The sequence below is a fragment of the Conger conger genome, chromosome 3 (assembly GCF_963514075.1).
Source record: "Conger conger chromosome 3, fConCon1.1, whole genome shotgun sequence".
Classification (NCBI taxonomy): domain Eukaryota; kingdom Metazoa; phylum Chordata; class Actinopteri; order Anguilliformes; family Congridae; genus Conger; species Conger conger.
This window is the reverse complement of record NC_083762.1, coordinates 78,857,687-78,884,007: the sequence shown is the minus strand read 5'-3', so window position 1 is coordinate 78,884,007 and position 26,321 is coordinate 78,857,687. Positions and strand designations below refer to the sequence as shown.

General features: G+C 44.6%; 2 protein-coding genes across 3 annotated transcripts; one reads left to right on the top strand and one right to left on the bottom strand.

The window, feature by feature from the left end:
* Nucleotides 1-339: 339 nt before the first annotated feature.
* Nucleotides 340-7,841, top strand: LOC133125023 (glycerol-3-phosphate dehydrogenase [NAD(+)], cytoplasmic-like). The gene is made up of 8 exons (XM_061236700.1): nt 340-551; nt 1,001-1,178; nt 1,700-1,840; nt 3,716-3,854; nt 4,505-4,617; nt 5,267-5,500; nt 6,250-6,356; nt 6,896-7,841. Exons 1-8 carry the CDS (start codon nt 511-513, stop codon nt 6,990-6,992), a joined length of 1,050 nt encoding a protein of 349 aa, XP_061092684.1. The 5' UTR covers nt 340-510; the 3' UTR covers nt 6,993-7,841.
* Nucleotides 7,591-26,301, bottom strand: lmln (leishmanolysin-like (metallopeptidase M8 family)). 2 transcript variants are annotated; one of them, XM_061236698.1, is made up of 17 exons: nt 26,025-26,301; nt 25,338-25,435; nt 25,189-25,219; nt 24,814-24,896; nt 24,036-24,153; nt 22,875-23,053; nt 22,218-22,323; nt 21,687-21,781; nt 20,613-20,730; nt 19,981-20,088; nt 17,765-17,841; nt 17,254-17,364; nt 16,786-16,918; nt 15,615-15,774; nt 15,009-15,139; nt 12,956-13,166; nt 7,591-12,225 (listed from the first exon to the last, which is right to left on the bottom strand). In XM_061236698.1, the coding sequence occupies exons 1-17, from the start codon at nt 26,151-26,153 to the stop codon at nt 12,125-12,127; spliced, it is 1,989 nt and encodes a 662-aa protein (XP_061092682.1). In that variant the 5' UTR covers nt 26,154-26,301; the 3' UTR covers nt 7,591-12,124. The 2 variants fall into 2 exon arrangements, with proteins under 2 accessions (XP_061092682.1, XP_061092681.1); XM_061236697.1 differs by lacking the exons at nt 7,591-12,225; nt 12,956-13,166 and having other exon boundaries at nt 14,457-15,139; nt 16,786-16,915.
* Nucleotides 26,302-26,321: the final 20 nt, after the last annotated feature.

The following is a 26,321-nucleotide window of genomic DNA, read 5'->3' as shown; positions in this document are numbered from 1 at the left end:
GCCTTGAGGCTATGGTGCGCATCACGGAGAACGAAGTTTCAAACCACAATGATGGTAGTTTTGTTGCATACCTGGAGTAGTGCACACCCACTCCAGGTGTGGAGTAACAATGTAAGCCAATACTGCATTATGCATTATCACCACTAAAAAAACAATAACAGGCTTTGGTAAATTGGAAGTAGCCAATACAAGGAAAAACGTATTTATTTATTTTTGACCAACTACTGTGAATAACTGCCAGTGCTACCATGGGCTGGCAGTCAGTAGTTTTTCCACTACATATAATACAGCTGCTTCGCGAATCGATGTAAACAGGGAGGCGCACTTGCGTAGGCGACCATTTGCCCCTTTCTTTTCCAGCAACGCTGAATGGGCTAACTCCCCTCCACCAGGCAGGCGTGTCAGGAAGTGAAGGACATATAGCCAACTTTTAGGACAAGTTTGCTTGGTATTTTGTTGGGGTGACATTGTTTCAAGGCTGATTAAAAGCAGACGGACGTTTTAGCTACAATGCCTGGAAAGAAAGTATGCATCGTCGGATCGGGTAACTGGTAAGAACGGCGAGTTTAAAAAGAACGAAACAAAACCTACATGACGTTAAATAACGTCGGAAGGTTAGGTAGCCTAACTAGATAGCTAAGCAGCTTTACACAACTGATCTTTCTAAATGTTTTGTCGGCTACTCTATGGAATTGAAAATAGCCTACTCCAGGTGTGCCACGAATGCATTGGTTTGCCAGAGCAGTGACATACACTTGCACGATACACGATGTCGACGCGGCTTGCTAAAATTTATCCGTTCGCAGTAGGGCATTGTTTAATTTTAAAGTAACAGCTTTTTGTATTATTGTGTTTGCTGTTATTGCCCGATTGGAACACCTCCATCGTGGTGGTATTAGTCGAATATAAGAGTGAGAACGGACAGCAGAGACTCCACGATTGTACTTATTAGCCTATAGGCTTTTAGTTTTACACAGCACTCTACTCTCTTTTGTTGCAGGGGTTCGGCGATTGCCAAGATCGTTGGACACAATGTGAAGGGTTCTAACAGATTTGACCCCATTGTGAACATGTGGGTGTTCGAGGAGATGATAAACGACAGAAAGCTGACGGAGATCATCAATATGGAGCACGAAAACGTGAAATACCTCCCGGGTCACAAGCTTCCAAAAAACGTTGTAAGTATTGCCTATGTGGGTGGGGTGGGGGGGAGCGAAGAGAGAAGAGAATCTGATTTGTCCGTATGCTTCCTCCTTCTACAGACCTTTCACACAGTATTTTGCAAGTTTGCAAGAAATTGTAATGTGTAAATGCGATTGTGCACATAATCACACTTTACACTGTCGCGGCGCATAGTTTAGAGGAACATCCCCTGAGATTAATATAGGCTACTCAGATAAGTAGACTACGTGTGAAACTGTGAAGTTTGACCTTCCACAAAGCAGTGTTGGCACCTTTACTACAGTTCTGAATAGAATGGCCTTTTGCCCACTTGACGCAGTGCCAGATATGTATAAATCACACAACAGTTGCTGATTTCATCAAACCGTTGACAAGTTTTTTTTTTTCTTCTTTTTTTTTTCGGTACTGTGCTGAGGTATTGGAAAGACAATGCATGCGGTGTAACATCTGCTCCTTAGGAGATGGGAGTCTAAGTCATCCCTGTTTATTTATTATTTTATTTTTTCCTTACTTGAAGGTTGCAGTGCCTGAAATTGTGGAAGCCATGGCAGGGGCGGACTTTTTCATCTTTGTGATACCCCATCAGTTCATTGGAAAGTTATGCGAGCAGATGAAGCCTCACGTCAAGCCGGGGGCTATTGGGATTTCCCTCATTAAAGTAAGATCAAGTACACCGATCACGTCTCTGTTCTCTTAATGCGGACACATTTGCCTCTTGTGATGGAACTGAGGCAAGTAAGTACTGATACGAATTCCGCAGAGTTGTACGTAACGACACATTTCCGGTAACCTGCACCCCCATCCGCTATGAAAGATCTTCAGGCCTCCAGCTCACTGTCTGTGTAGCTCAGTTGGTGGGCTGTAGAGCGTCAGGAGTGCATGGAACAATTGTGTGTTGTGACAATCGCTTGTGAAATGCGCGATGACAAATAAGCTTAGATTTTATTTGGTACATGGGAGATTGCAAACTCTTGCAGTGATGAAAGGCCTTGCTACTGTGCTTGGGCATTATGCATTTAGAAATAAAGAAAACAAAGTGAGGATGAGACTTAATACAGATGTGCCTTATCATAAGAATAAATTGCACTAGGCGAATGCCTAGGTTTGGTGCTGTGCAAGACATACGGCTGTGTGAATGCATGATTATATAGCATGTTGCAATGTATATCATGCAAATACAACGTTCATGTATTTGCACGACAGTATATAATGTGCAGTATATTGAGACAGTGACACTGTGAATGAGGGCTATTGAAAGTCCTGGACACACATCAGCTGCATTGCAGTTATCAAGAGTCAAAGCAAGAGTGCACAATATTCCTGAAATATGAGTTCAGAGTAAGGCGGGGTTGCACAACTCCGGTCCTGGAGGGTGAGTCTGCGAGCTGGTTTTTGTTCCAACCAAGTACCTTAATTAATTTTTCTGACAGCTCACAGTACAATCTTTATGATACAGTCTAGCAGTCTGCAGCTGGTCCGTATGCAAATTTTTTTTTACATTTTACATTTTATTCATTTGGCAGACGCTTTTAATCCAAAGCGACTTACAAGTGCATAGGTTCTACCACAACGCTACAGACATGTGCTCAAGACATTATTTGGCTAATTAAATCATTAAGAGCAGAAGTGGCACAAAACCCTGGAGCGGATCGGCCCATGCTGTGCACCCCTGGATTAGGCTAAAGGGGTGGTGCTCTTTCAGAGAAAGCTGTACCTCACAGGTGTCAAACTCCAGTCCTGGAGGGCCGCAGTGTCTGCTGGTTTTCGGGTTGTTCTGAGAACACGCAAGGTCGTGGTTCTAATCCCGGTGTGGCCACAATAAGATCCGCACAGCCGTTGGGCCCTGGAGCAAGGCCATTAACCCTGCATCGCTCCAGGGGAGGATTGTCTCCTGCTTAGTCTAATCAACTGTACGTCACTCTGGATAAGAGCGTCTGCCAAATGCCAATAATGTAATGAACCTGTGGTTCATTTAAGTAATTGATTGGCTAAAGAATCGACACTCCTTGTTCTCAAGGCCTTAATTGACGGCTGATTGAAAGGAAACCACAAAAACCAGCAGACGCTGCGGCCCCTTGGGAATTCAGTTTGACACCCATGCTGTACCTCATTCTTAGGATTCCTCGCTAGGCTTTTATTTTATACCAACTCAGGTGGCTCTAGTCCAGACCTCAGCATAACGGTCCTGTTGACCCTTGGTGGTGGTTATACCAGGGGGGCACAGCAAGGGCCGATCTGTTTCAGGATTTTGTGGCAACTTCTGCTCTTAATTATTGAATTAGCTCAATCGTGTCTAAATCTGATATGTGTATAAGCACCAGCTACAGTCACAGTCTGCAGGTATATCCTAAAGATTTTACTGTGATCCAGTACAGGAGTGAACTACTGTAGAGCGGTCAGAAAACTAAAATGAAGGTAACCAGTTGGAACAAAAACCAGCACGTAGATCGGCCCTCCAGGACCGGAGTTGTGCACCCCTGGGTGAGACCGTATGGTAGAAACGGGCTTGGTGTCTGACCCTTAATCTGCACAGGGTATCGACGAAGGCCCGGAGGGTCTGAAGCTCATCTCGGAAATCGTGCGAGAGAAGCTGGAGATCAAGGTTTGCGTGCTGATGGGCGCCAACATCGCCAACGAGGTGGCAGACGAGAAGTTCTGCGAAACCACCATCGGTAAACATGACACAACCTACGTTTTGACTCTGTGTTTGTTATTGGATCCCGGGGAATAGGATCTTATTGAGGACAGCATTATTTTAGTCCGTGTACCTCAGGTATTAGAAGATGCTCTGCTCTGATCTGAAATTGATCTTTTTGATTTTGATTTTTCCTAAAAAGTATCCAAACCAAAATATGGAACATCCCAGCAACTGTATGGAGATGTTTATAACACCCTTCCTGATTACACTAATCCCACAAAACGCAGAATTTGATTTATTATGGACATAATTAATCCTGCAGAAAACGGCGTCGGTCATAAAAAGTATTGAACAAAATAAATTTCTGTTTCTCAGTGTTAACATGTACAGCTTCAAGAGTCAGTGGATATTATCTGCCCGACACTGAAGATACACTGCCCTGTGGGTTTTCACTCCAAAACGAACAAAGCACACCTCATCCAACAGCGAGAGATCTCACTGCACTGATAATTAGTAGAATCAGGTTCGCCAAATTAGGGTTGAAATGAAAACCAACAGGATGGAAGGTCTCCAGGAAACGGGGTTGGGCGGCCCTGATGTAGGGAAATGGGACGTCGTCCCACGTAAACGTTGGCTATGTTTTCCACTGGACTGCCGTCATTTTGTGTTTCTTCTTAAATACAGGGGCCACAGACCTGCAGCATGGCCAGCTCTTCAAAGAACTGCTACAAACTCCTAATTTCAGGATTACGGTTGTGTCCGAGAGTGACACTGTTGAACTTTGCGGTGCTCTGAAGGTATGGGCATACGAAACGTGAAACGTATCGTGTGAAAATAAAAATGTACACAAACACACGTAGACATTTTACATTAAACTAGGAATACCTACCATCATTAAGACACCATTAAAACTGGGGCCAGTTTCACAGACGCAGATTAAGCTCAGTCCTCGAAGAAATTCCCATTTTGAACGGCAATTCTCTATACGCAAAGCTCAGTTTGGGCCAGACTACTGTAAACTTAATCTGTGTCTGTGAAACCGACCCATTGACCCATGTCAGGTGCGATATAAACCTGTAGAGGTTTTGTTTCCTGTTTTTGTCATTGCCTAGAGAATCTCTCGAAAGTACATGCAAGCTATCAATGTAATTGATGATCAGCAGTAGCTAAGTGAGCTAACCCATAGCTACATTAGCTGAACTAGAAACTCTGAATCCTATTGGGCAGCCTGTAGGCTAATGGCTAAGCTACATGACTGGGACCCAGAAGGTTGGTGGTTCAAGCCCTGTTGTAGGCGCAATAAGATCCACACAGCCGTTGGGCCCTTAACCGCACATTGCTCCAGGGGGGATTGCCGCCACCACCCCCCCCCCCCTTAGTCAAATCAACTGTGTAAGTGGCTTTGGATAAAAGCGTTGGCTAAATAACACATTATTACTTTCCCAGAATATTGTGGCAGTGGGGGCGGGGTTCTGCGACGGCCTGGGCTTCGGGGACAACACCAAGGCGGCGGTGATCCGTCTGGGCCTGATGGAGATGGTGGAGTTCGCCAAGATCTTCTGCCGGGGCGACGTGAGCTCGGCCACCTTCCTGGAGAGCTGCGGGGTGGCGGACCTCATCACAACCTGCTACGGGGGCCGCAACCGACGCGTGGCAGAAGCCTTCGCCAAGACCGGCAAGGTGAGCCATTCTACCCTCCTGTCAGCCATTCCACCCTCTTGTCAGCCTTACACCGGGGTGAAATGCATCACGGTTTTAAGATTCAAAAACCTTTGCTACAGTTTGACCCTTGTGTTGTCTGACTTACCTGCCACTATGTTTAGCAGCGGAGAAAACCCACCTAAATTATCTGATGAACTTGAACTTTGATGACAAAGTTTGTGAAGAGTGACAGGTTGTTTCTTCATGAAAAATTGATCTGGGGTTTAAAGTTCAATTAAGCTGCTTATTTTTGGGGGTTTAGTGAAGGCGGGTCATTTTTGACACTTGGGACAAGGGGAGTATACAGCATTAAGACTACACAAGGGTTAATAAGCTTGTCTGCAGTACCAACACCCACCTTCTTGTCTTCTTGGTGGGCTCAATTGCACCGGACAACATCAATCGAGCACAGTAAAGTATTTCAGCACATTAAACAATTATGTATTTGACGCAGATCTGTTAGACATGTATACAAGACATAGAAACACAGCACTGATGAGGGCCTCTTCAATACCAACACACAGTATACGCTCAACACCGCTTTTGGCAGGTAACCACCCATCATTTCGAGGTCCTGTTCTATTATAAATATCTAGCCAAGGTCCTGTTCTATTCTAAATATCTAGTTGTCTGCTATAGCGGTGAAATTGGCCGGTGAATTTTGGGCTGCACCAGCCACCGTGGTCCCGCCCTGTTACTGACCCTTTGTGGCTGTGAACTCCCTCTAGTCCATCGAGGAGCTGGAGGCTGAGATGCTGAACGGGCAGAAACTGCAGGGCCCACAGACCTCAGCCGAGGTCTACAAGCTACTCAAGAAGAGGGAGATGACCAGCAAGTGAGTGACCCGACTTCCCCGTTTCAATCATTTTGTTTCGATCAGTTATTTAAATAACCATACTGGACATCTTAATGGTGAGATCTGTGCGCTGCTCTGCTTGTATTAACAAGGAACACATTGTACACGAAAGCAGGGGTGTCAATAATTCTGGCCACCAAGACCGGTGTCAAACTCCAGTCCTGGAGGGCCGCAGTGTCTGCTGGTGTTTGTGGTTTCTTTTCAATCAGCAGACAATTCTGGCCTTGAGAACAAGGTGTGTGGACTCTAAGCCAATGAAAGACTTTGAACTGTATCTCTCGTGCCGAAACGCACCAGAAACCAGAGACTCTGAGGCCTTCCAGGACTGGAGTTTGACACCCCTGCACTAAAGTTTGAGTTTGTATAGAAATTGGCTTGGTGGCCAAGAATTACTCATCAACCGAAATGCACCCTGGAAAACGAGATCTGGCCAGCAGCGAAATGCACCAGCAGCTGAACCGGAGAACGGCGATCGCGGTTTAACGTGGCTCTTAATCTCTCCACCCCGCCACACACAGATTTCCGCTGTTTGCGTCCGTGTACGAGATCTGCTTTCAGGGACGTCCCGTGAAGGACTTCATCACCTGTCTGCAGAACCATCCGGAGCACATGTGATCCCCGCACAACGTCCCGTTCTCACTCCACCTGCACGGGCACCGGCACCTGCCTGTGTTGCAGCACAGTCTGTAAAACCCGGGTCCCGGGGAACTCTGTGCATGCCGATTTATTTGCTACAGCTAATCTCTCTCGCTCAAGGTTTTGAACATTTGAGTACTTTCATAATTTCTCCTTAAACGTCTCAACACAATGCAGGTTTGTTACATAATTTGCCTTGTCTTTGAATTCTTATCTACTAAACGGTTAGTTTTAATGGCCAGGTGTGTCCTCACACTTTTACCAATTAGGAGCCAATTGATTCACTCGATTCAGTCTGTTAATGTGTGCGTTTTTATGTCATTTGCGATATACAGTAGCACAAGGCAATATGACTTTTTCTTCATACCATGCTTTACCATTTTGTACTGTGTGGCTTGAGTGGATATGTTTTGGGGGGGGGGGATTAAGAAAAATGAACAGCTTTTTAAAATTCTGCAGCTGGCTCAAAAACCAACATGCACAGGGAGTTTTAGAACCACTGCCCCAAGTTAACAAGAGACAAATGCATTAGTGATTTTCTTTTGTTTTTTTGTTATTTTGTGTAAGAGCTGTATTGAATTTTGTAAAAAAAAAAAAAAAAAAAATAAAAAAAAAAATCGAAAGCATACTACTGTAAGTGAAATTGTCATAAAAACATGAATGATACTTGATACAACATATACTGTACATTAGTCCACAAAGAAAGGCTAATGAAACTAGGCAAGATGAATTCATGTTTATTTCTTTGTATGGATTTGGACCACATACATTGCACTAACTGTAATACAGAAGCCCTTTGTTGACTATTAATAAAATGAATAAACCGGATGTCAACCACTCTAACGCAGATAAGAGTAGACAATGGCCCAAAAGAGCACCAACTCTGACCATTTATAGTGTGGTAAACAGTGGCACAATGTCTACAAGCTGTAATATAATCATCCTTGCTTTAATTCAGTGTCATTTGAACCCCAGACCATTTAAGGAGTATGGCTATTAATGATTGGTTCTACTATTTCTGTAAATGTACAGCTTTAATACCTAGATTTCTGCATAGAAATGTCTTTGGTCTCTGTACATTAAGAAAGGTGGGGGTATATCGTGATTTCAGTTTGGCATGACGTCATGCCAATCAAATCACTGACATACCTTTGTGTCACTTGCTTTAATCAGTAGTTCATCAAAAAACAGAATTACAAGCTGTAGTGATGCCACTGTGTTACTCGTTTACATACAACATAGTCCTTCAAATCGGCGTCAGTTTGTTTCAAAGCTTATTCAGTTAAATATAACGATTTCCATGTAATATGAAGCAGCCAGAACATGTACTTGAAGAGGAAATAGCAAAGTTGTGCATGTTGACTGTCTACTACTATTTAACAGCTGTGATTGAGTCTTGAATTCCAGAAAACTGGGGAACAATGCATAATTGTGACCTCTCTTGGTGTACTAAAGATTGTCACCAACTTAGTTCAACATATTTTAATTTGACTAATGGGAAAAATGATAATACACCAAACAACTAGAAATAAGACAGGAATTTCAGCACAGAACAATTTTGACAATTCCTACTACAAGAAACTAACAATTAGCAATGAATAACGTTTACAGTGCATACAAAAGCATCACAGTACATAGCTCTTATGGAATGCGAACAAAGAAGTCTTAAAAATACAAATATGAAAAATGGGAATATCTAAAAACTTGACGGAGAACAAATATTTGCAGTATACCTCGTAGTACTATACCCCTGTCTGGAAATCTGCAACATGGATTAATGATGGAAAGTCAAAAGAATTGATAACCAATAAACCTTGCAGCAGTTTATCGAGTTTGAAAGTATACCACAGTATATTTTCCATGCACCGACCTTTTCCACGCATACACCTGTAAAGGTGTTTTCAGGGATACAGTTACCACAGGTAGGACTCAGGGAGCACACCTGAACACCTGCTCTGAACATTAGGAGCACACTCATGCATCCCAGTTAGTATAAATGTTCTTTTTCCAGGGAGCACTGTCGACCCCTGAACAAAGCATTTTCTTTCTTGAGAATGAAATGGACTTCTCAGCAACGTTTCAAAAAGAAATATACAAAAGTACATTCAAAAACAAAGTATAGTCCCGCTTAAAATTGTTTTTTTTGTGGCATTGTGCATGGTATAGTAGATGCCTGTACCGACTTCTTACTACATGTGGAATTACTCTCAAATTTGACCTAATACCAAAATTCTGCATACGTCACTTGTAACATACATGATGATCGTTACAAAGACAAGACTTAAAAACACGCCTACCCTCCGCCCTGTGAAACTGGTACATATGATAGATGGGTAGGCACCATGGTACGGTGTTGATATTCCAGTTCCTGCTACCACTGCTAGTCTCCTTTAAGACTTTTCTCTCAGGATGTTAAGGCTTACTGATGACAGGTTTAGTGCATTTAGGAAAAAAAAAAGGGGGGGGGGGGGGCCTTATGTAACCTCTGACCTATTTACAAAGCCATAAATATTCTGGTTGTAAATCGCTTTGGATTAAAAGCATCTGCTAAATGACCAAAAAAAGAAGAAAAAATATTCTGACACTGCTACAGTACAATGGTAGGTTAATACAATAAAGGCTAACCAGGAAAAAATAAATAAAATCTGATAACCCACATTGTATCATACAAATCCATATTTATGATGTCATCTATGTGATTATGTCCATTACAGACATAATGCTTTTAAATTTCCCTTCTCAAAAATGGAAAAGGGAAAATATTCTGTAACGCCACATTAGTCATTCACCATCACCAGTAATCCCTTCAGTATCCAAAAATGTGTGTGGGTTGTCACATTTTCTGGGAAAAGCTGCTTTTCTTCAACACATTTACAAATCAAACAAAATACTGTAGCTGCCTAAACACAGAGATGACCCCCAAAGCAAAAACTAACAAAAAATGCAGACCGAACGCCTCATGTGGTAGGAATGACTCACATATTGACCCAAACGTGAAAAATGACTGTTAAAAGCCATTGTAATCCCCATGACAAGACAGAAGTACCATTCTACAGTGTTGCTGATCAAGGGCTAACCTTACGCAAACATGTCAGCCGAAAATCTCTTTTTTTTTTGTATACTTCTATTCCTGTGATGCCAAGGCAGCACAAAGTGCAAGGGATAAATATTTCCACTCAATGCATCTTCAAGTAAGAACTCATTGCACTAAATTATATTTTTCCATGTACTTGGGTATTAACACAACATTTTAAAAAACATATACATACAACACATGTACGGTATTGAATGTTAGCTTGTGCAAATATTAGACATCAACAAGAAATGAAAAAAAATAAAAATAAAGACTGATGGTTTTGTTCCCCTGCTGTGAATATTCAGCTTTTCCGTTTTTTTATTCCAAATGTCTTAGTAAAACATGCTCATACTGGAGTGAGCTGCACAAATATGCTAAACTCCTAGATTTTAATGATTAGCTAAAAGCAAAACCAATAGACCTTTGGTGTGGATACATAAATTAGTTAAAATACGTAGAAATTTCAGCGATAGCAAGAAGTGAGGGATATAATGGCACGATGCCACCATTTCATTATTATTATTTTTTAAATTAGAGCTAACATTCAGAACAAATCACACAAATGTTTCCAAATTCCTGCAAACATGCAGACTCTAAAACAGACCTGGGTCAAATATGCAATTGTTTTGAATTCAAATACTTTTCTATGCTTGTTTGGTATATTGGAACCTATGACATAATCTCAAAAAAGTTCAACCCCATCCAAGTCCTCTTGGATGGCTCCAGACAAAAATTGAGCACAGAAAAGTATTTGAATCCATAATAATTCCCAACATCCACTGTATGGATTTAGCCATTTTAGTTTACAAGTTTAATCCACTGTTGGTTATTTGATTGCACTTGATATGACAATTACTGTTTGGGCAAATGCCATTGAGGTTATTGGTTTATTATAACTTGAAACAAGCCAAACTGAAATAAATATTTCATGTCGTAAAAATTGGTGGGCGCATTTCAACGTCACCTTCAGAGTTCCGAAAACGTCTGCGTTTTCCGAGCGACCGCAATTCCTGACGGGTTCGGTTCTCTGGGGTACCGCTGTCGTTTATAGTTTCTGTCCGGACCATTATCTACACGAAGCTGCAAGCCGTTTTCATCGACTCTCGTAAAACGAGGTTCCTGACTCAGGATTGGGGGTGAGAATTGTCCCGCAGATTCTCCCGATTTCTTTGAAGGAGAGTTTATGAGGCAGCATTATGCTTACTGTTAAAGTACGACATTAACAAATGTTGTTATCCGGTTAATCGGTGTTTCAAAGTTTAAAAAGTGTTATAATCCGAGCTACAAAAATGCCTTTAAGTTAATATATTAGTGTTCTTTTCATAAAGTATAATCGTTAGCTTCGTAGCATACAGTACAGCCAGGGTTCATCGTTTCATGTCCTAATGTTATACAAAACCGTACAGTGACATTCAGTCAGTTTCCATTCACCATCGATGTAATGCAAGGCCCCGAGCCTGAGAAGATATAAATATCGGATTCTGTCACAGTTACACTTAAACCACGCGCTAGATCACGTCACACACACACACACACCGACAAACGACGTTCTTCTTCCATCCGCTCGGAGCAGGAAAACCGATGTCATTAGGGGAACAAGCTCCACCCGATGAGCTGTGAACTGACCCACCTACTCCAGCGTTCCAATGTGACCGCGATCGCCCGGCAACCGTCCGGCGCCAACCGCCACTCGAGAACACGAACCAAACTGGCACCAGAGCCCCTGAATTTCACCCTCGTCTCGGAAGTATGGCTTCTCATTGTATCCGCAGCATACTCACTGGCACTTTAACTCTATAAAAGGAGTACGACGATGGCTTCTTGTTCCCTCAAACCGAAGGCCGAGTTGGTACACACGACGGGGGGTGGGGGGGGGGATTCAAGGTAAACCTCCGTTCCGGATCTCTCCTACCAGGGCGCTTACGGAGCCTACAGCAGTGCTGGGGTCCCAGGCAAACTCCAGCAAACTCCCCCAACCTCCAGGGCTCCAGGGCTCCAGGGCTCCAGGGCTTCAGGGCTCCAGGGCTTCAGGGCTTCAGTTCCACACGCACAGGACAAACCCGGCCAGCAGAGGGAGGAGGTTGACCAGGAGGAGCCCCAGCGTCACCGCCACGCTGGAAGAGCTGGAGCAAGGGTCTGAAAATGGAGGGAAGGCAATAAAGATCACTCCAAAATGGGGCTTGGTAGGACCACACCGGTGAAGAAAAATCTCATACCAGACATATTATTACCAGTGCAGGGTCTGCGTAACCTTATTTGTACCATCGGGGTCATGAGGAGGGAGGCCTGTAGCGTAGTGGTTAAGGTAAAGGACTGGGACACGCATGGTCGGTGGCTCCAATCCCGGTGTAGCCACAATAAGATCCGCACAGCCGTTGGGCCCTTGACCCTGCATTGCTCCAGGGGGAGGATTGTCTCCTGCTTAGTCTCATGAACTGTACGTCGCTCTGGATAAGAGCGTCTGCCAAAATGAGTTTGTTGCTGCAATTCCTCTCTTGATCGTTAGAAGTCCGAAATGACCTATTGTACCTTTAATGCTAGTGAATATAATGTCTATAAGTCTATAATGTGTAGGCTACACATGAGTTTGGGAACGGCCCCATACTGTGCGACAGTGATAAGTAACAGTGACAGTGACAGTAATAAACCATTTGTTATAGTCAAAGCAACTTACAGTTGATTAGACTAAGCAGGGGACAATCCCCCCTGCAGCAATGCAGGGTTAAGGGCCTTGCTCAAGGGCCCCTACAGCTGTGTGAGATCTTATTGTGACTTCACCAGGACTTGAACCACCAACCTTCCAGGTCCCAGTCATGTACCTCAGCCAATAGGCTACCGGCTGCCCAGAAATGTGAGTAAGACTAACCGATGGGGTCTCTCCGGGAGGAGTTGAGGGGCGGGAGCTGGTGCGGGAGGGGGCAGGTGGGGCAGAAGTCCGCGCAGGGCGGGCAGACCAGCGTCCCGCTGTAGACCCATTCGCTGATGCGCACGTTGACGTTCAGCAGCTGCCCAGCGTGTACGCACTGGAAGGGCGTGTCCTGGACCCACAGGACCAATCCCGTGGCAGAGCAGGAGATCTGAGGGACAGGAGGCCACACCCAAATCAAACACGGCACGACATCTTAACCCTCTCAGTACCGAGAGTGCCTCAAAACCTTATTCTCCTCATCGCACGCAGGCACCTCTCTCTCTTGCTGTGATTGACCAATTACCATCTGGACCCCCTAACAATGTTACTACCTTCCTCTCTCCTCAACTTTTCCTGCCCACCCCCTCCTGGCCCGGAGCTCCAGCCACTGCTGATTCAGCTGGAGCACCAAGGCTGTCCCCTTGCCTGACAGTGCCACCCATTGGTGTTCCTGCCATCCCTCAACCTCATCTCTGCTTTATAATTGGACATTTATGTACTTTTATTCATCGGGTTTTCTGTTTAAAACCATTCTTTCTACAAACCGGTGTCAACCAGCGGCAGATGGGTGCCCCTAATGAGTCAGGTTCTGCTCAAGGTTTCTTCCTGTTAGCCAGGGAGTTTTTCCTTGCTCCTGTTGCCCTAGGTGTACTGTTGGGGCCCAGTTTCTCTGTAAAGCTGCTTTGTGACAAAGGCCCTTTGTTAAAAGCGCTATACACATACAAATTGATTGATTGATTATACTTTTTCAACCAATCTCCTATTATACAATATTATTGTTTTCAGCCCCTATTAAACCCTTACTAAATTCATTCAAAGCCCTAGTGATTTAAGTGGAGCCACTTCACATTGGACGTGGGACTGAAAGGGTTAAAGGAGCTGGTTTGTTTTTCGTGACAGATAGTGGCTGTATCTAATCACTGCGCAAATGATTAGCCTAGTCAGAGTGGCACCAGAAACGATTACTTTGATGTGAAGAGCTATTTTTTTTTTTTTTTTTTTTTACAGAGTTGGGAATGTTCAGATGGAACTTGGTTCAGAGTGAATTAAACTCACTGGAGTCACTGGAGAAGCAAACACTCTGGTTCTCTTAAAGTCCAGAGTAGGTGTCATAATGAACAGAATTAAATGTGTGTAGAAAAAGAAGATGGACTTTTTTTTTTAACATTTTGGGGTAATGTGACCTCTGCCCTCCTAGTTACTTAGGAGCAGTGGGCAGCCACAGTGCAGCACCCGGGGAGCAATGTGGGGTTAAGGGCCCAACAGCTGTGTGGATCTTATCGTGGCTACACCGGGGCTTGAACCACCAACCGCCCAGGTCCCAGTCATGCACCTCAGCCACTAGGCTACAGGCTGCTCTGTATGGGGCAGGGAATATTGCTGTAAATATTCACCCTTGCCTCCTTTACTCGACAGAAAAAGTTGCATGCAAAACAAAACGTACAGTTCAGCATCTATTCATTTGTCCAGACCGTGATCGGTGGTAAAGTTTAGGGGCGGGGCTTCGGGTTTCTCCACTCTTGGATGAGGAACCAGAGAACCTCAGACGCGCGCGTGACGGGGAGGAACGCCGGGTCATAATTACACAACCGCTTTACACCACCGCTGCCCTCCCGTGTCCCAACACGCAACTGCTTTCGGCTAAAGTACTTCCCCACGCTTTACCGAGCTTGTAATGGGGAAAAAAATGGTACGTGGACTGCATTCACACAGAACTTTTATCCACAGCACTTCACAATTGACACCTCTCACGCGCGAGAGAGAGGCTGATTGGCACCAATAAGCTCGTTGAGAGCAAGACTGCCAGATGACAGCATGAGCTTGTCTGATGTACTGGAACCAATGAGGTACTCTCAAGGAGCGCAAACACCCCCGCCCTCTCGTCCTCCCGGCTGGCTCAGTGACACCAGGCGGGACCAATGGGGCACAGAGTCCAGCGTTTGAATCCAAAAACGATGAAAGGGGTGTGACCGTCTGCGTCTGCGTCTGCTCTGCACTCGACTCGTCTTGCCTTGTAGCAGCCGCTGCCCCAGTCGGGATAGGTCATCCGCGAGGCGCACCGCTCCATGACGAAGGGAGACTTCTGATACACGCACAAGGAGTCGGGGCCATACTCCTCCGCGCCGTAGTTCCTCCACAGATCTGTCGGGTGAGGTCGCGACAGGGACAGACGCTTAAGCGAAAACGCACACACACACAACGCAATGCATCACAGCGTTTACTGGATGGCACATGCTAATCCTCGTCCCTCGATGGGCTCCGCAAACACACCTTACAACAGAAATGAGAAATTCTAACGAACATTAAGTACACATACTACGGGTAAGGATGGCATTTTTCGTAGAATTTTATCCAGCGATAGCATATTTTTGTGAAAGGAGACTGCTTAGAGACAACCCAACAATGTTGTTGTCTAAAACGGTAATATTGAGCAATATATGAGTGCTATATGGTACTCTTGGGACTGAATGGGTTAAGAATGTAAGTGCACTGAATCGATATTACTACAACAACGCCATTGTGAGAAGGTAGCAAATACGTGAAAAAGAAAAATGGCAGATTTATACTAAAACGATGTAATACACATTCCGGTCTGAAGGGGGCACTGCGGTCTCACCAGGCTGGTTCTCCAGCACCCTGCAGTTGGAGCTACGGTGGTAGGCTCCACTCAGGTGCCAGCTGAACTCCTGGCTGAAGGGGCAGTAATCTGCGATCTCCACCGCGCCTCCGTAGAAGGCCAGCTCTTCCTGGGGCACGCCGGCAATGTGGTCGAAGTACTGCAGGGGGGAAAAGTGTTCAGACACACGGTCCTACGGTGACAACACTGACCCACACATCCCCACTGGTTCATGTTCAGACACGTCTAGGGGCGGCCTGTAGCGTAGTGGTTAAGGTAAATGACTGGGACACGCAAGGTCGGTGGTTCTAATCCCGGTGTAGCCACAATAAGATCCGCACAGCCGCTGGGCCCTTGAGCAAGGCCCTTAACCCTGCAATGCTCCAGGGGAGGATTGTCTCCTGCTTAGTCTAATCAACTGTACGTCGCTCTGGATAAGAGCATCTGCCAATTGCCAATAAATGCCAACTACAGAAATTAATACTGTATTAAGGTCACATCTTACTTGAGGTGTACTGTACTTTTTATAGAATAAGCCTTCCATTCACTAGCTACATTGTACATTGCTACATACATGTCAAGATGTCACATTCACTGTTGACAGTTGTCATATAGTTATACAGATACACAAATACTTCTGTCAAGCTCTATATGGCATTATTCATTCAGTATGAGTCAATTAGTCAGAATATTATTGCCTTTTGAATACATCGTACTACACATTTAACCATTTATATATTAGCGAATGTTCTTATCCAGGTCAAACTACAAAAGTGCACACAAGAAGGTATGGCAAAGACCAGGAATGATAGCAAGTTATCAGTACCACAGGGGATAATAACAGGCATTGTACAACTTTACAGCATAGTTCAACAGAAGGTGCAAAACAGAGACTGGATAGTGCTACTTTAAGTAGTAAACAAACAAGAGTTTAAAAGAAGCGAAAAGTGAATTCACGAGTTCAGGGTCGGTTGAACCGACACTTTTTCTCTTAACCCTTTTATGGTGTGAGGTCACAAAAAATATGTAATTAGAATGTTCTCAACTGAACACTCCAATGCTGATGTCACAATCACGACTGGTGACTGAATTAGTGGAGTTCTAGAACCCGCACATAAGAGTTCTGAGGAGAACGACAGTGGAGTTAGGAGTGCCTGTGCACACACTGTACCTGGAACTCCAGGGGCAGCTGCTGGGGGTATTTCTGCAGGTTGCAAACGGCCACCGCCAGCTGGTCCTGCCTGCAGGTGAGCTGGAGTGGCGTGGTCCTCACCATGTCACAGTACGGGCTGAGCACCCGCCTACTGTCCACACACAGACACACAGACACACAGACACGTCAGTCTTCAGCATCACGGCTGACCATCCACAAACCCATAACGCATCATCACCCGGCCGTAGCCAGCTGTGGCTTCTGTTTCATCTGTGCACAGAAAATTAACCGTAGGGAGCAGTACTGTACTGCTGTACCAGAGCAGATTTTGTGCTATTATTGCGAGTCAATTCTCCATTCCAATGAAAATGTGCTCCCATGGAAGCATTATGGAGATGCTAATGGAGCGAAGGGAAACAGCAGAGCAGTGTGCAGTAAATGGACAGTATGGCGCCCCCTCCAGGCTGGTCCCGTGCAGGGCCGTACCTCCGTCGCTGCTGGTCCATCCAGTGCTTGCAGCTTTTCATCACAAAGTCGCATCCCATGCCCCGGCCCCAGTCCAGCCGCTCCGACAGACTGTAGTTGGCTCTGTACCACCTGTATCCACAGAGCAACGCATCATCACCACCTCCACCTCCACCTCCACCTCCACCTCCACCTCCACCTCCACCTCCACCTCCATCATCATCATCATCATCACTGCCACCATGTGGTTATAGTATCTGAAGGCAATGCAATTACAGTCAGCTAACAAACTTGGAACATAAAAAATATTTCAGTTTCCCAGCATGTTTTGCTCCTAAACTCTTAGGCTACAACTTCTTGAGTTTCAACAACATATAAGCCTAACCCAGTCCATTCCACAAGTCATGCCAACAAGCATAAAATCATTCTGTGGGGGGGAAAACAACAACAAAACAAATTTTCATGCCATGGTAACGTGGTTTCAAGATGGCAACTCCTATGGAAATTCAAGGAAAATAAATTCCATGCTCACCCAGTGTCTTCCATTATTGCCAGGGTAATCCTGGAAAACACTCTGTTCTGCGTGTGAGATCCGGTCATGGCTTCATTCTGGTGAGGGAAGAGCACATTCAGAGAGACCTGGAGACACCTTGTGGTAGACCCAGTGACAGGACCCTGAGTGATGATCACCCAGCCCGGGCTAACTCAAACCCACTCTACCCCCAGCATAACAAAGCTGCATCCAACCAATGTAGATCGTCCCAGTTATAAGTGGGGTTTTCATCCAACTGTTTTTATGCTAAACTTCAGTTTGCACATACAGTGCATCCGGAAAGTATTCACAGCGCTTCACTTTTCCCACATTTTATGTTATGTTACAGCCTTATTCCAAAATGGAATAAATTCATTTTTTTTACTCAAAATTCAACACACAACACCCCATAATGACAACATGAAATAAGTTTTTGAAATTTTTGCTAATTTATTACAAATAAAAAACTAAGAAATCACATGTACATAAGTATTCACAGCCTTTGCTCAATACTTTGTTGATGCACCTTTTTGAATATGATGCCACAAGCTTGGCACACCTATCTTAGAACACCTATCTTTGCAGCACCTCTCAAGCTCCATCAGGTTGGATGGGGAGCGACGGTACACAGCCATTTCCAGATCTCTCCAGAGATGTTCAATCGGATTCAAGTCTGGGCTCTGGCTGGGCCACTCAAGGACATTCACAGAGTTGTCCAGAAGCCACTCCTTTGATACCTTGGCTGTGTGCTTAGGGTCGCTGAAAGATGAGCCGTCGCCCCAGTCTGAGGTCAAGAGCGCTCTGGAGCAGGTTTTCATCTAGGATGTCTCTGCACATTGCTGCATTCATCTTTCCCTCAATCCTGACTAGTCTCCCAGTTCCTGCCGCTGAAAAACATCCCCACAGCATGATGCTGTCACCACCATGCTTCACTGTAGGGATGGTATTGGCCAGGTGATGAGCGGTGCCCGGTTTCCTCCAAACATGATGCCTGGCATTCACGCCAAAGAGTTCAATCTTTGTCTCATCAGACCAGAGAATTCTGTTTCTCATGGTCTGAGAGTCCTTCAGGTGCCTTTTGGCAAACTCCAGGCGGGCTGCCATGTGCCTTTTACTAAGGAGTGGCTTCCATCTGGCCACTCTACCATACTGATTGGTGGATTGCTGCAGAGATGGTTGTCCTTCTGGAAGGTTCTCCTCTCTCCACAGAGGAACGCTGGAGCTCGGACAGAGTGACGATCGGGTTCTTGGTCACCTGCCTGACTAAGGCCCTTCTCCCCCGATTGCTCAGCTTAGACGGGCGGCCAGCTCTAGGAAAAGTCCTGGTGGTTCCGAACTTCTTCCATTTACAGATGATGGAGGCCACTGTGCTCATTGGGACCTTCAAAGCAACAGAAATGTTTCTGTACCCTTCCCCAGATTTGTGCCTCGAGACAATCCTGTCTCGGAGGTCTACAGACAATTCCTTTGACTTCATGCTTGGTTTGTGCTCCGACATGCACTGTCAACTGTGGGACCTTATATAGACAGGTGTGTGCCTTTCCAAATCATGTCCAATCAACTGAATTTACCACAGGTGGACTCCAATTAAGCTGTAGAAACATCTCAAGGTTGATCAGTGGAAACAGGATGCACCTGAGCTCAATTTTGAGCTTCATGGCAAAGGCTGTGAATATATTTATGTACATGTGATATCTTAGTTTTTTATTTTTTTAATAAATTTGCTAAAAAAAAATTTAAAACTTCTTTCATGTTGTCATTATGGGGTGTTGTGTGTAGAATTCTGAGTAAAAAAAAAATGAATTTATTCCATTTTGGAATAAGGCTGTAACATAACAAAATGTGGGAAAAGTGAAGCGCTGTGAATTCTTTCCGGATGCACTGCAAGTAAACCTGACCGAAGAAGAAAAGAGGGGAGAAAAAAAAAAGAAAAAAAAAGGTTATCCAAGGTGGAAAAGTTGGCTCATGGGGGAGTCAAGTCGCATGCTTTCACTCCAGGAAGGCAAAATAAGGGAAGCAGCTGCCTCTCAGTTCGACATTTTTGTAGCCCAGACTCAAAGCAGCCGTGTCTGAGCAAGAATGTTGTCTTTAGACAGAACGCATGCCTTTGCAGGCGGAGCACCCAATGAAAACAGAGCTATGCCACACCAAGGCAATGACCAGATTACAGTCCTCTTAATCACCAGCTTTAAGACCACAGCCTTCCCTCCACTCACCTCCAGAAGTCTCTTCTCCCAGTGGTTGAACTCGGTGCCCAGGCCGCCCTGGTTCTCCAGCTCCATGCCCTCCAGGATGGGGCAATCAAAGTGCCTCCGGGCCTCCTCCTGGGAACAGAGTTACAGCTTCAGCAGAACCTTTTCTCTGAGACAAACAGCTTCAGCAGAACCCTTTCTCTGAGACATACAGCTTCAGCAGAACCCTTTCTCTGAGACATACAGCTTCAGCAGAACCCTTTCCCTGAGACATACAGCTTCAGCAGAACTCTCTCTGAGACATACAGCTTCAGCAGAACCCTCTCTCTGAGACAGACAGCTTCAGCAGAACCCTCTCTCTGAGACATACAGCTTCAGCAGAACCCTCTCTCTGAGACAGACAGCTTCAGCAGAACCCTTTCTCTGAGACATACAGCTTCAGCAGAACCCCTTTCCCTGAGATATATAGGCTCAAAAGAGCCATTTCTACCCGGCACTTCATTAGCATATACTTGGTTACACTATTATTCATAGATTTAGAGAAATCTGGCTACATTTAGCAGGAATCCGTAATAAAGCACTGTCAGTAATTTATAATGGTATTTGCGACGAAGACACACAGACAGACACACAGACAGAAACATGAATCGCCATACCACCACCCGAGGAGTCACCAGGAGGTGAACTTCATGCCGAAGCATCCGGTTGCCACGGATATCCCAGAGCCGCGTGGCTTTCCGCACAACCTTATCACTCCACTGGTACAGGCCCAAACTGCAGCAAGATGGCAAATGGTAAATGGTTGGCATTTATATAGCGCCTTTACCCAAAGCGCTGTACAATTGATGCTTCTCATTCACCCATTCATACACACACTCACACACTCACACAGTGACAGCGATTGACTGCCATGCAAGGCACCGACCAGCTCGTCAGGAGCATTTGGGGGTTAGGTGTCTTGCTCAGGGACACTTCGACACAGCCCGGGCGGGGGATCGAACTGGCAACCCTCCGACTGCCAGACGACTGCTCTTACTGCCTGAGCCATGTCGCCCCAAGATACAATAACAGCGTGTTATTTACCCGACGCCTTTATCCAGAGCGAATTACAGTTAGACTAAGCAGGGCTGGCCTGTAGCGTAGTGGTTAAGGCACATGACTGGGACCCGCAAGGTCGGTGGGTTCGATCCCCGGTGTAGCCACAATAAGATCCGCACAGTGGTCGGCCCAGAACCCTGCATTGCTCCAGGGGAGGATTGTCTCCTGCTAAGTCTAATCAACTGTATGTCGCTCTGGATAGGCAATGGGAGGCAATGGGGTAACAGGTCTTGCTCAAGGGCCCAACAGCTGTGTGGCTCTTATCTCCAGGCTGCCCCACAATCTACGTTCAGCTTTCTTGCATATGACTGTAAGAACTAATTCTGTGTTATTACATTTAAAACTACAATTCAATTTGTACAGGAAACAGCAATAACATCTCTGACTAGAGCCATAAGACAACACATACTGCTTCCTTTTGAAAAAGTTGATGACATAGCAAGTGATAAACAGTTTAATAACCAAATGTTAAAGTTTTTCAATGCATACATTAAATTCCATGAAATGTTTTAATATACCACTATATTTTCACAATACATTTTCTCATCTTTGCTCAAATGCCCACGTGATGCTTTCCATTGGTCACAAATAACAATAATGTTAAAAGAAGAACAATCACCAGTCCCCCCTACCTCTCATTGAATGGAGGTAATCCACTTGCGTAGCGTTGTGTCAACGGCTTCCCGTTGTCATCATGATAAAAAGCAAAAAGCCCAGCTGAAAAACCCTATTGGCCAGAAAAAAAGATATGCTTCAATTATTTGAAGGAAAAATATGAAAGACACTCGCAGATTATTTTTAAATGAGACATTGACAGTATCTATGAACTGCAGCATGTATTGTGGCTATTTATAGGACAGCTTACAACCAATTATCAAATATCTCTGCTCACAGAAAGGTTAGCATACCAGGAAAAATGACAACCCTTTGCATTAAACATACACGATTACTTATATTCTCTTGTTCATTCAAATAGACTGGCCCATACATAACAATACAGTAATATTTCCACTTTGAGATTGCACATTTATAAAAGAACGGTTGTAAGGATGTAGGCTATATGCAAAAAAACTACATTACAAACCACTCATTTCCCCCCCAGTGCCTAACACACAGTAGGCATACATTAATAAGTAATGACTGTGTGTGTTAAATTGTCTCACCAGGGCATGAATGATCTCGTGTTTGACGGTGGACAGCATGCCAACAAACTCCTGAGGTTGTGTCGAGATCATACTTGGGCACAGGTTTGCATATCCAGCAATGGGCCTACATAAGGACAGAACATACAGAAATGTACAATTTCATTCACACGCATTGCACGGTGCATAAGCACCCAAATGACAAATCAGCATAGAAAGAGCAGAAATAGTGTACAAATAGCCTGTGAGATCCGACACAGCAGGCAGTCGTACAGAGTTACAGAGGGAACACACCTGTGTTTACCTGCCTAGCCCAGACTCCAGCTGGCAGTAGTACAGAGTTACAGAGGGAACACCCCTGTGTTTACCTGCCTAGCCCAGACTCCAGCTGGCAGTAGTACAGAGTTACAGAGGGAACACCTGTGTTTACCTGTCGAGCTAAGACTCCAGCTGCCAGTAGTACAGAGTTACAGAGGGAACACCTGTGTTTACCTGCCTAGCCCAGACTCCAGCTGGCAGTAGTACAGAGCTACAGAGGGAACACCTGGGCTCACCTGTCGAGCTCAGACTCCAGCTGCCAGTAGTACAGAGCTACAGAGGGAACACCTGTGTTTACCTGCCTAGCCCAGACTCCAGCTGGCAGTAGTACAGAGCTACAGAGGGAACACCTGGGCTCACCTGTCAAGCTCAGACTCCAGCTGGCAGTAGGCCGCGTAGGCCACGATGTTCTCCTGGCCGCAGCGTTCCGTGGTCACGCCGCTGACGTACAGCACGAAGTCGGCCCCCTCCACCCCCTCCCCGCTCGGGGGCCCCGAGGGGCCACACGACCTCCCCGCCTCACTGCACACCTTGCATTGCTGGGGGAGGAACACACCACGTCACCATCTCTGGGCTCTTTTCCAATCCACTTACTCTTCTTCCTGCTTTCTTCCTGTACTTGCTTCCTGTCCTTGCTTCCTGTCCTTGCTTCCTGTCCTTGCTTCCTGTCCTTGCTTCCTGTCCTTGCTTCCTTTACTCACTCCTTGCTCCGCCCATCAGGGGAGGCAAAGGAAAGGAAGGGGCGTGAACCCGGAAACGAAGTTCACGTGAAAAGTTTGCGCTTTGTCCAATGACGTTCGGCAATAAGACCCCAAGTTCGTTTACTCCCAAGATATTCATGCATATTGTCAATATAGTTGATGCTTATGCACCGTGACAGTGAACACTGGCCCTCTAGTGGCATGGTATCGAGACTGTCTAAATTTAACAAGTAACCAGTGACTGGGGAGCACCTGGTAGTTTTACTAATCCACATTATCACCTCAATCCCAACAGCTGATCCAATTAAGTGATGCAGGATTTCAGCACAAACACAAACCGTATGGGCTTAATTGAAGTACATCCCAGCAAATTAAATATACACTCAGTGATCACTTTATTAGGTAGACCTGTGCATCAGCTTGTTAATGCAAATATTGAATCAGCCAATCATGTGACAGCAACTAAATGCATCAAAGCATGTAGACCTGGTCAAGAGGATCAGCTGATTTTCATACCAGAATATATTTCAGAATAGGGACGAAACGTGATCTAAGTGACTTTGACTGGAATGATTGTTGGTGCCATACAGGGTGGCTTGAGTATCTCAGAAACTGCTGATCTCCTGGGATTTGCACACACAACACACATTACAACAGTGGTATGAAAATGAACATGCAACCCATCAAACCTCTAAGCGGATAGGCTACAGCAGCAGAAGAAAAAAATAAGTCTAATAAATAGCCTATCTAATAAAGTGTTCACCGAGTGTATATTTAAGCTTTTTTTCCATTCAAGTTCTTGACCTCAGACATGACTGACCTGCAAATGCTCTTCGGGGACAATAACGGGTCCGCATCTGGTGACATCAGCGCAAGCTCTCTGACAGTAGCGGTGAGGATCATCTTTCTTCCGCAGATACTGGCTGGTCGCACATTGCCTTCGCATAGACACACGGCCGTAAGCAAGGCTCAGGAAAATGAGATTACACTCGCACCTACAGCTAGTTTCTGACCGGATTAGGAGGAGCAAGGTTTCCAGGCAACGCCGTCTAAATGCTACAACTACTACTGAACTTGCGTATTCGGCACAGTTTTAAAAGATCGTCGAAAATACCTACGTTTAGGAATGTATAATCATTTGGCGGCACTGTATGGACAGATTTTTTTCAGACAAGCTTGAAAACTAACTAATTTGCTCATGGCACAGATTTATACATTTGAAGCGATGCTTAAGCACTAAAAAGGAAATTAACACTTAAACTACCAATCTTTCGGGACAAAGCAGAATAACAGACTGAATGCGTTAAAAACACTATTACTCTACACACAACCAACATAATCACTTTTTATATCCAATTCAATGTGTGAATCCAATACCTGAATTACCTAGTCCTAGACCAAATTACATTGTGAATGGAGATTCTCCATACAAAACTGAATTTAGTCCAGGACTAAACTTAATCTGCGTTTGTGAAACCGGTCCCTGTCCTAATGGGTTTCAAACGGATTACAGTCGTGAAACAATTTTACAATAGTAAAGTATGCTCAGATTAACTACAAACTCAGATATAATGTTTCACAGGAGAAATATGATATACCTGCTAAGCAATACTGGGCCAGTTTGCCTTCGAACTCGAAACGTCTTCTGAAGATAATCAATAGCTTGTGGGAACAGTTTCTCCTGTAAACAAAAGACAAGGATGAGTCACAAAAGAAATCAGGAAATAAATACTCCACTGCTACAGAAAAGTGAAGTGTTCTCATTTTTCATTATTTGTATGGGTTAACTGAAAGCAAGCAGCTCTTGTTAAAATCGTATGATTACGCAGTCAAAATGGTATATCGGCTTTAAACTAGTAGAATATATTATTATACATGAAACAGTTCTCTCAAAAACATAACATTCCACAGTCGAGTTGGTACCTAAGTTTTGAACATGCCAAATGAATCGTTTTGCACATGCATTTTTATACCTTCACAAGTCTTCGTTTGTCTGAAGCCAACCTAACAAAAACAAACGAAGAGTTAAGGATGACACTTAAATTAAGCAGGAATAATTTCTTAATCGGAGACGGACAATGTTTATGGATATCTGGGCAGGTTACAAACCAAATTAGCTTACTTTTCCAAACTGGAATCATATGTGATTTTTATTTTGAGTTGCTGGTCAACACTTCTTTTTGATATTCTTTCTGACTTCAAGTAAACTTTGTGAACGACCTAGAGGACAAAAAGAAAGGGTTATTGCATGACATTTACATTTAATTAAAATATGATAAATATAAGTTAGCTAAATATACACAACACTTTCAGTACTTGCCTAACTAACGTTGCGACTGAATTTCCTTTAGCCAAGTTACCAAGCTAGCTTGCTAGTATGTGCCAGCGTTATATTGCACCAACCTTAAATTCAGTAACACTAAACTCTCTAACATTACAACCTGCTACTGAAACTGCTGGGCTAAATTGGCTACACCCACCTGGCTAGGCAGCTACCTAGATTGCTTAGATAGGCAAGATTACGTTATTTAAGAAACGTTATCTGTGAACTGGTACTACCAAACAGTCAATACAGTTACGACATGAGCACTGTGGTCCGTAAAGTTAACGATACTGTCGCACTACAACAAGCTAGATAAGTTAGACTAGCTAATGTGTCAATTTAAATAGCGTTATCGTTAGCCATAGGCTACAAGTTAGCCAGCTAACAACTGAATGCCTAGCTAGCTACCAATTACCGAATCGTTTGCAAGATAGCAATTTTCTAAAGTACAATCAGCGAACATGAATGATTATAGTCAAGACTTACCTCCGACGGGGAGGGTACTTTGTGTCTACAAGTGTGACCGTGTACAAACAGGACTAGAAGAAAAAAGTAACAAATCCGACTGAGTGATCCAAACAGCTTCCACCAACAGCTCAGCCTCGTCGCCATCATATGTGACCAGAATACGCTGGCAACCCTGCGATGTCGATACCAGTGATTCACTTGCTACTCCCGCACAGCCAGAGGCTATTACATTCATAGCTAACTATCGGTTTAAAGTGTAGAAAGAAAATAACACCTTCGACAACCGCCACGCAAAACAACGCTAGCTAGCTATAG

What these genes read in the sequence shown, in the direction of transcription:
- LOC133125023 (XM_061236700.1), top strand. Translation starts at nt 511, where the DNA reads ATGCCTGGAAAGAAAGTATGCATCGTCGGATCGGGTAACTG. An exon ending in TTGGGATTTCCCTCATTAAA is followed by an intron (nt 1,841 to 3,715) that starts GTAAGATCAAGT and finishes TAATCTGCACAG; the next exon opens with GGTATCGACGAAGGCCCGGA. An exon ending in AACTTTGCGGTGCTCTGAAG is followed by an intron (nt 4,618 to 5,266) that starts GTATGGGCATAC and finishes TTACTTTCCCAG; the next exon opens with AATATTGTGGCAGTGGGGGC.
- lmln (XM_061236698.1), bottom strand. Translation starts at nt 26,153, where the DNA reads ATGATGGCGACGAGGCTGAGCTGTTGGTGGAAGCTGTTTGGATCACTC. An exon ending in ATGGACCAGCAGCGACGGAG is followed by an intron (nt 16,919 to 17,253) that starts GTACGGCCCTGC and finishes GTGTGTGGACAG; the next exon opens with TAGGCGGGTGCTCAGCCCGT. An exon ending in GGTGCTGGAGAACCAGCCTG is followed by an intron (nt 15,140 to 15,614) that starts GTGAGACCGCAG and finishes CTCACCCGACAG; the next exon opens with ATCTGTGGAGGAACTACGGC.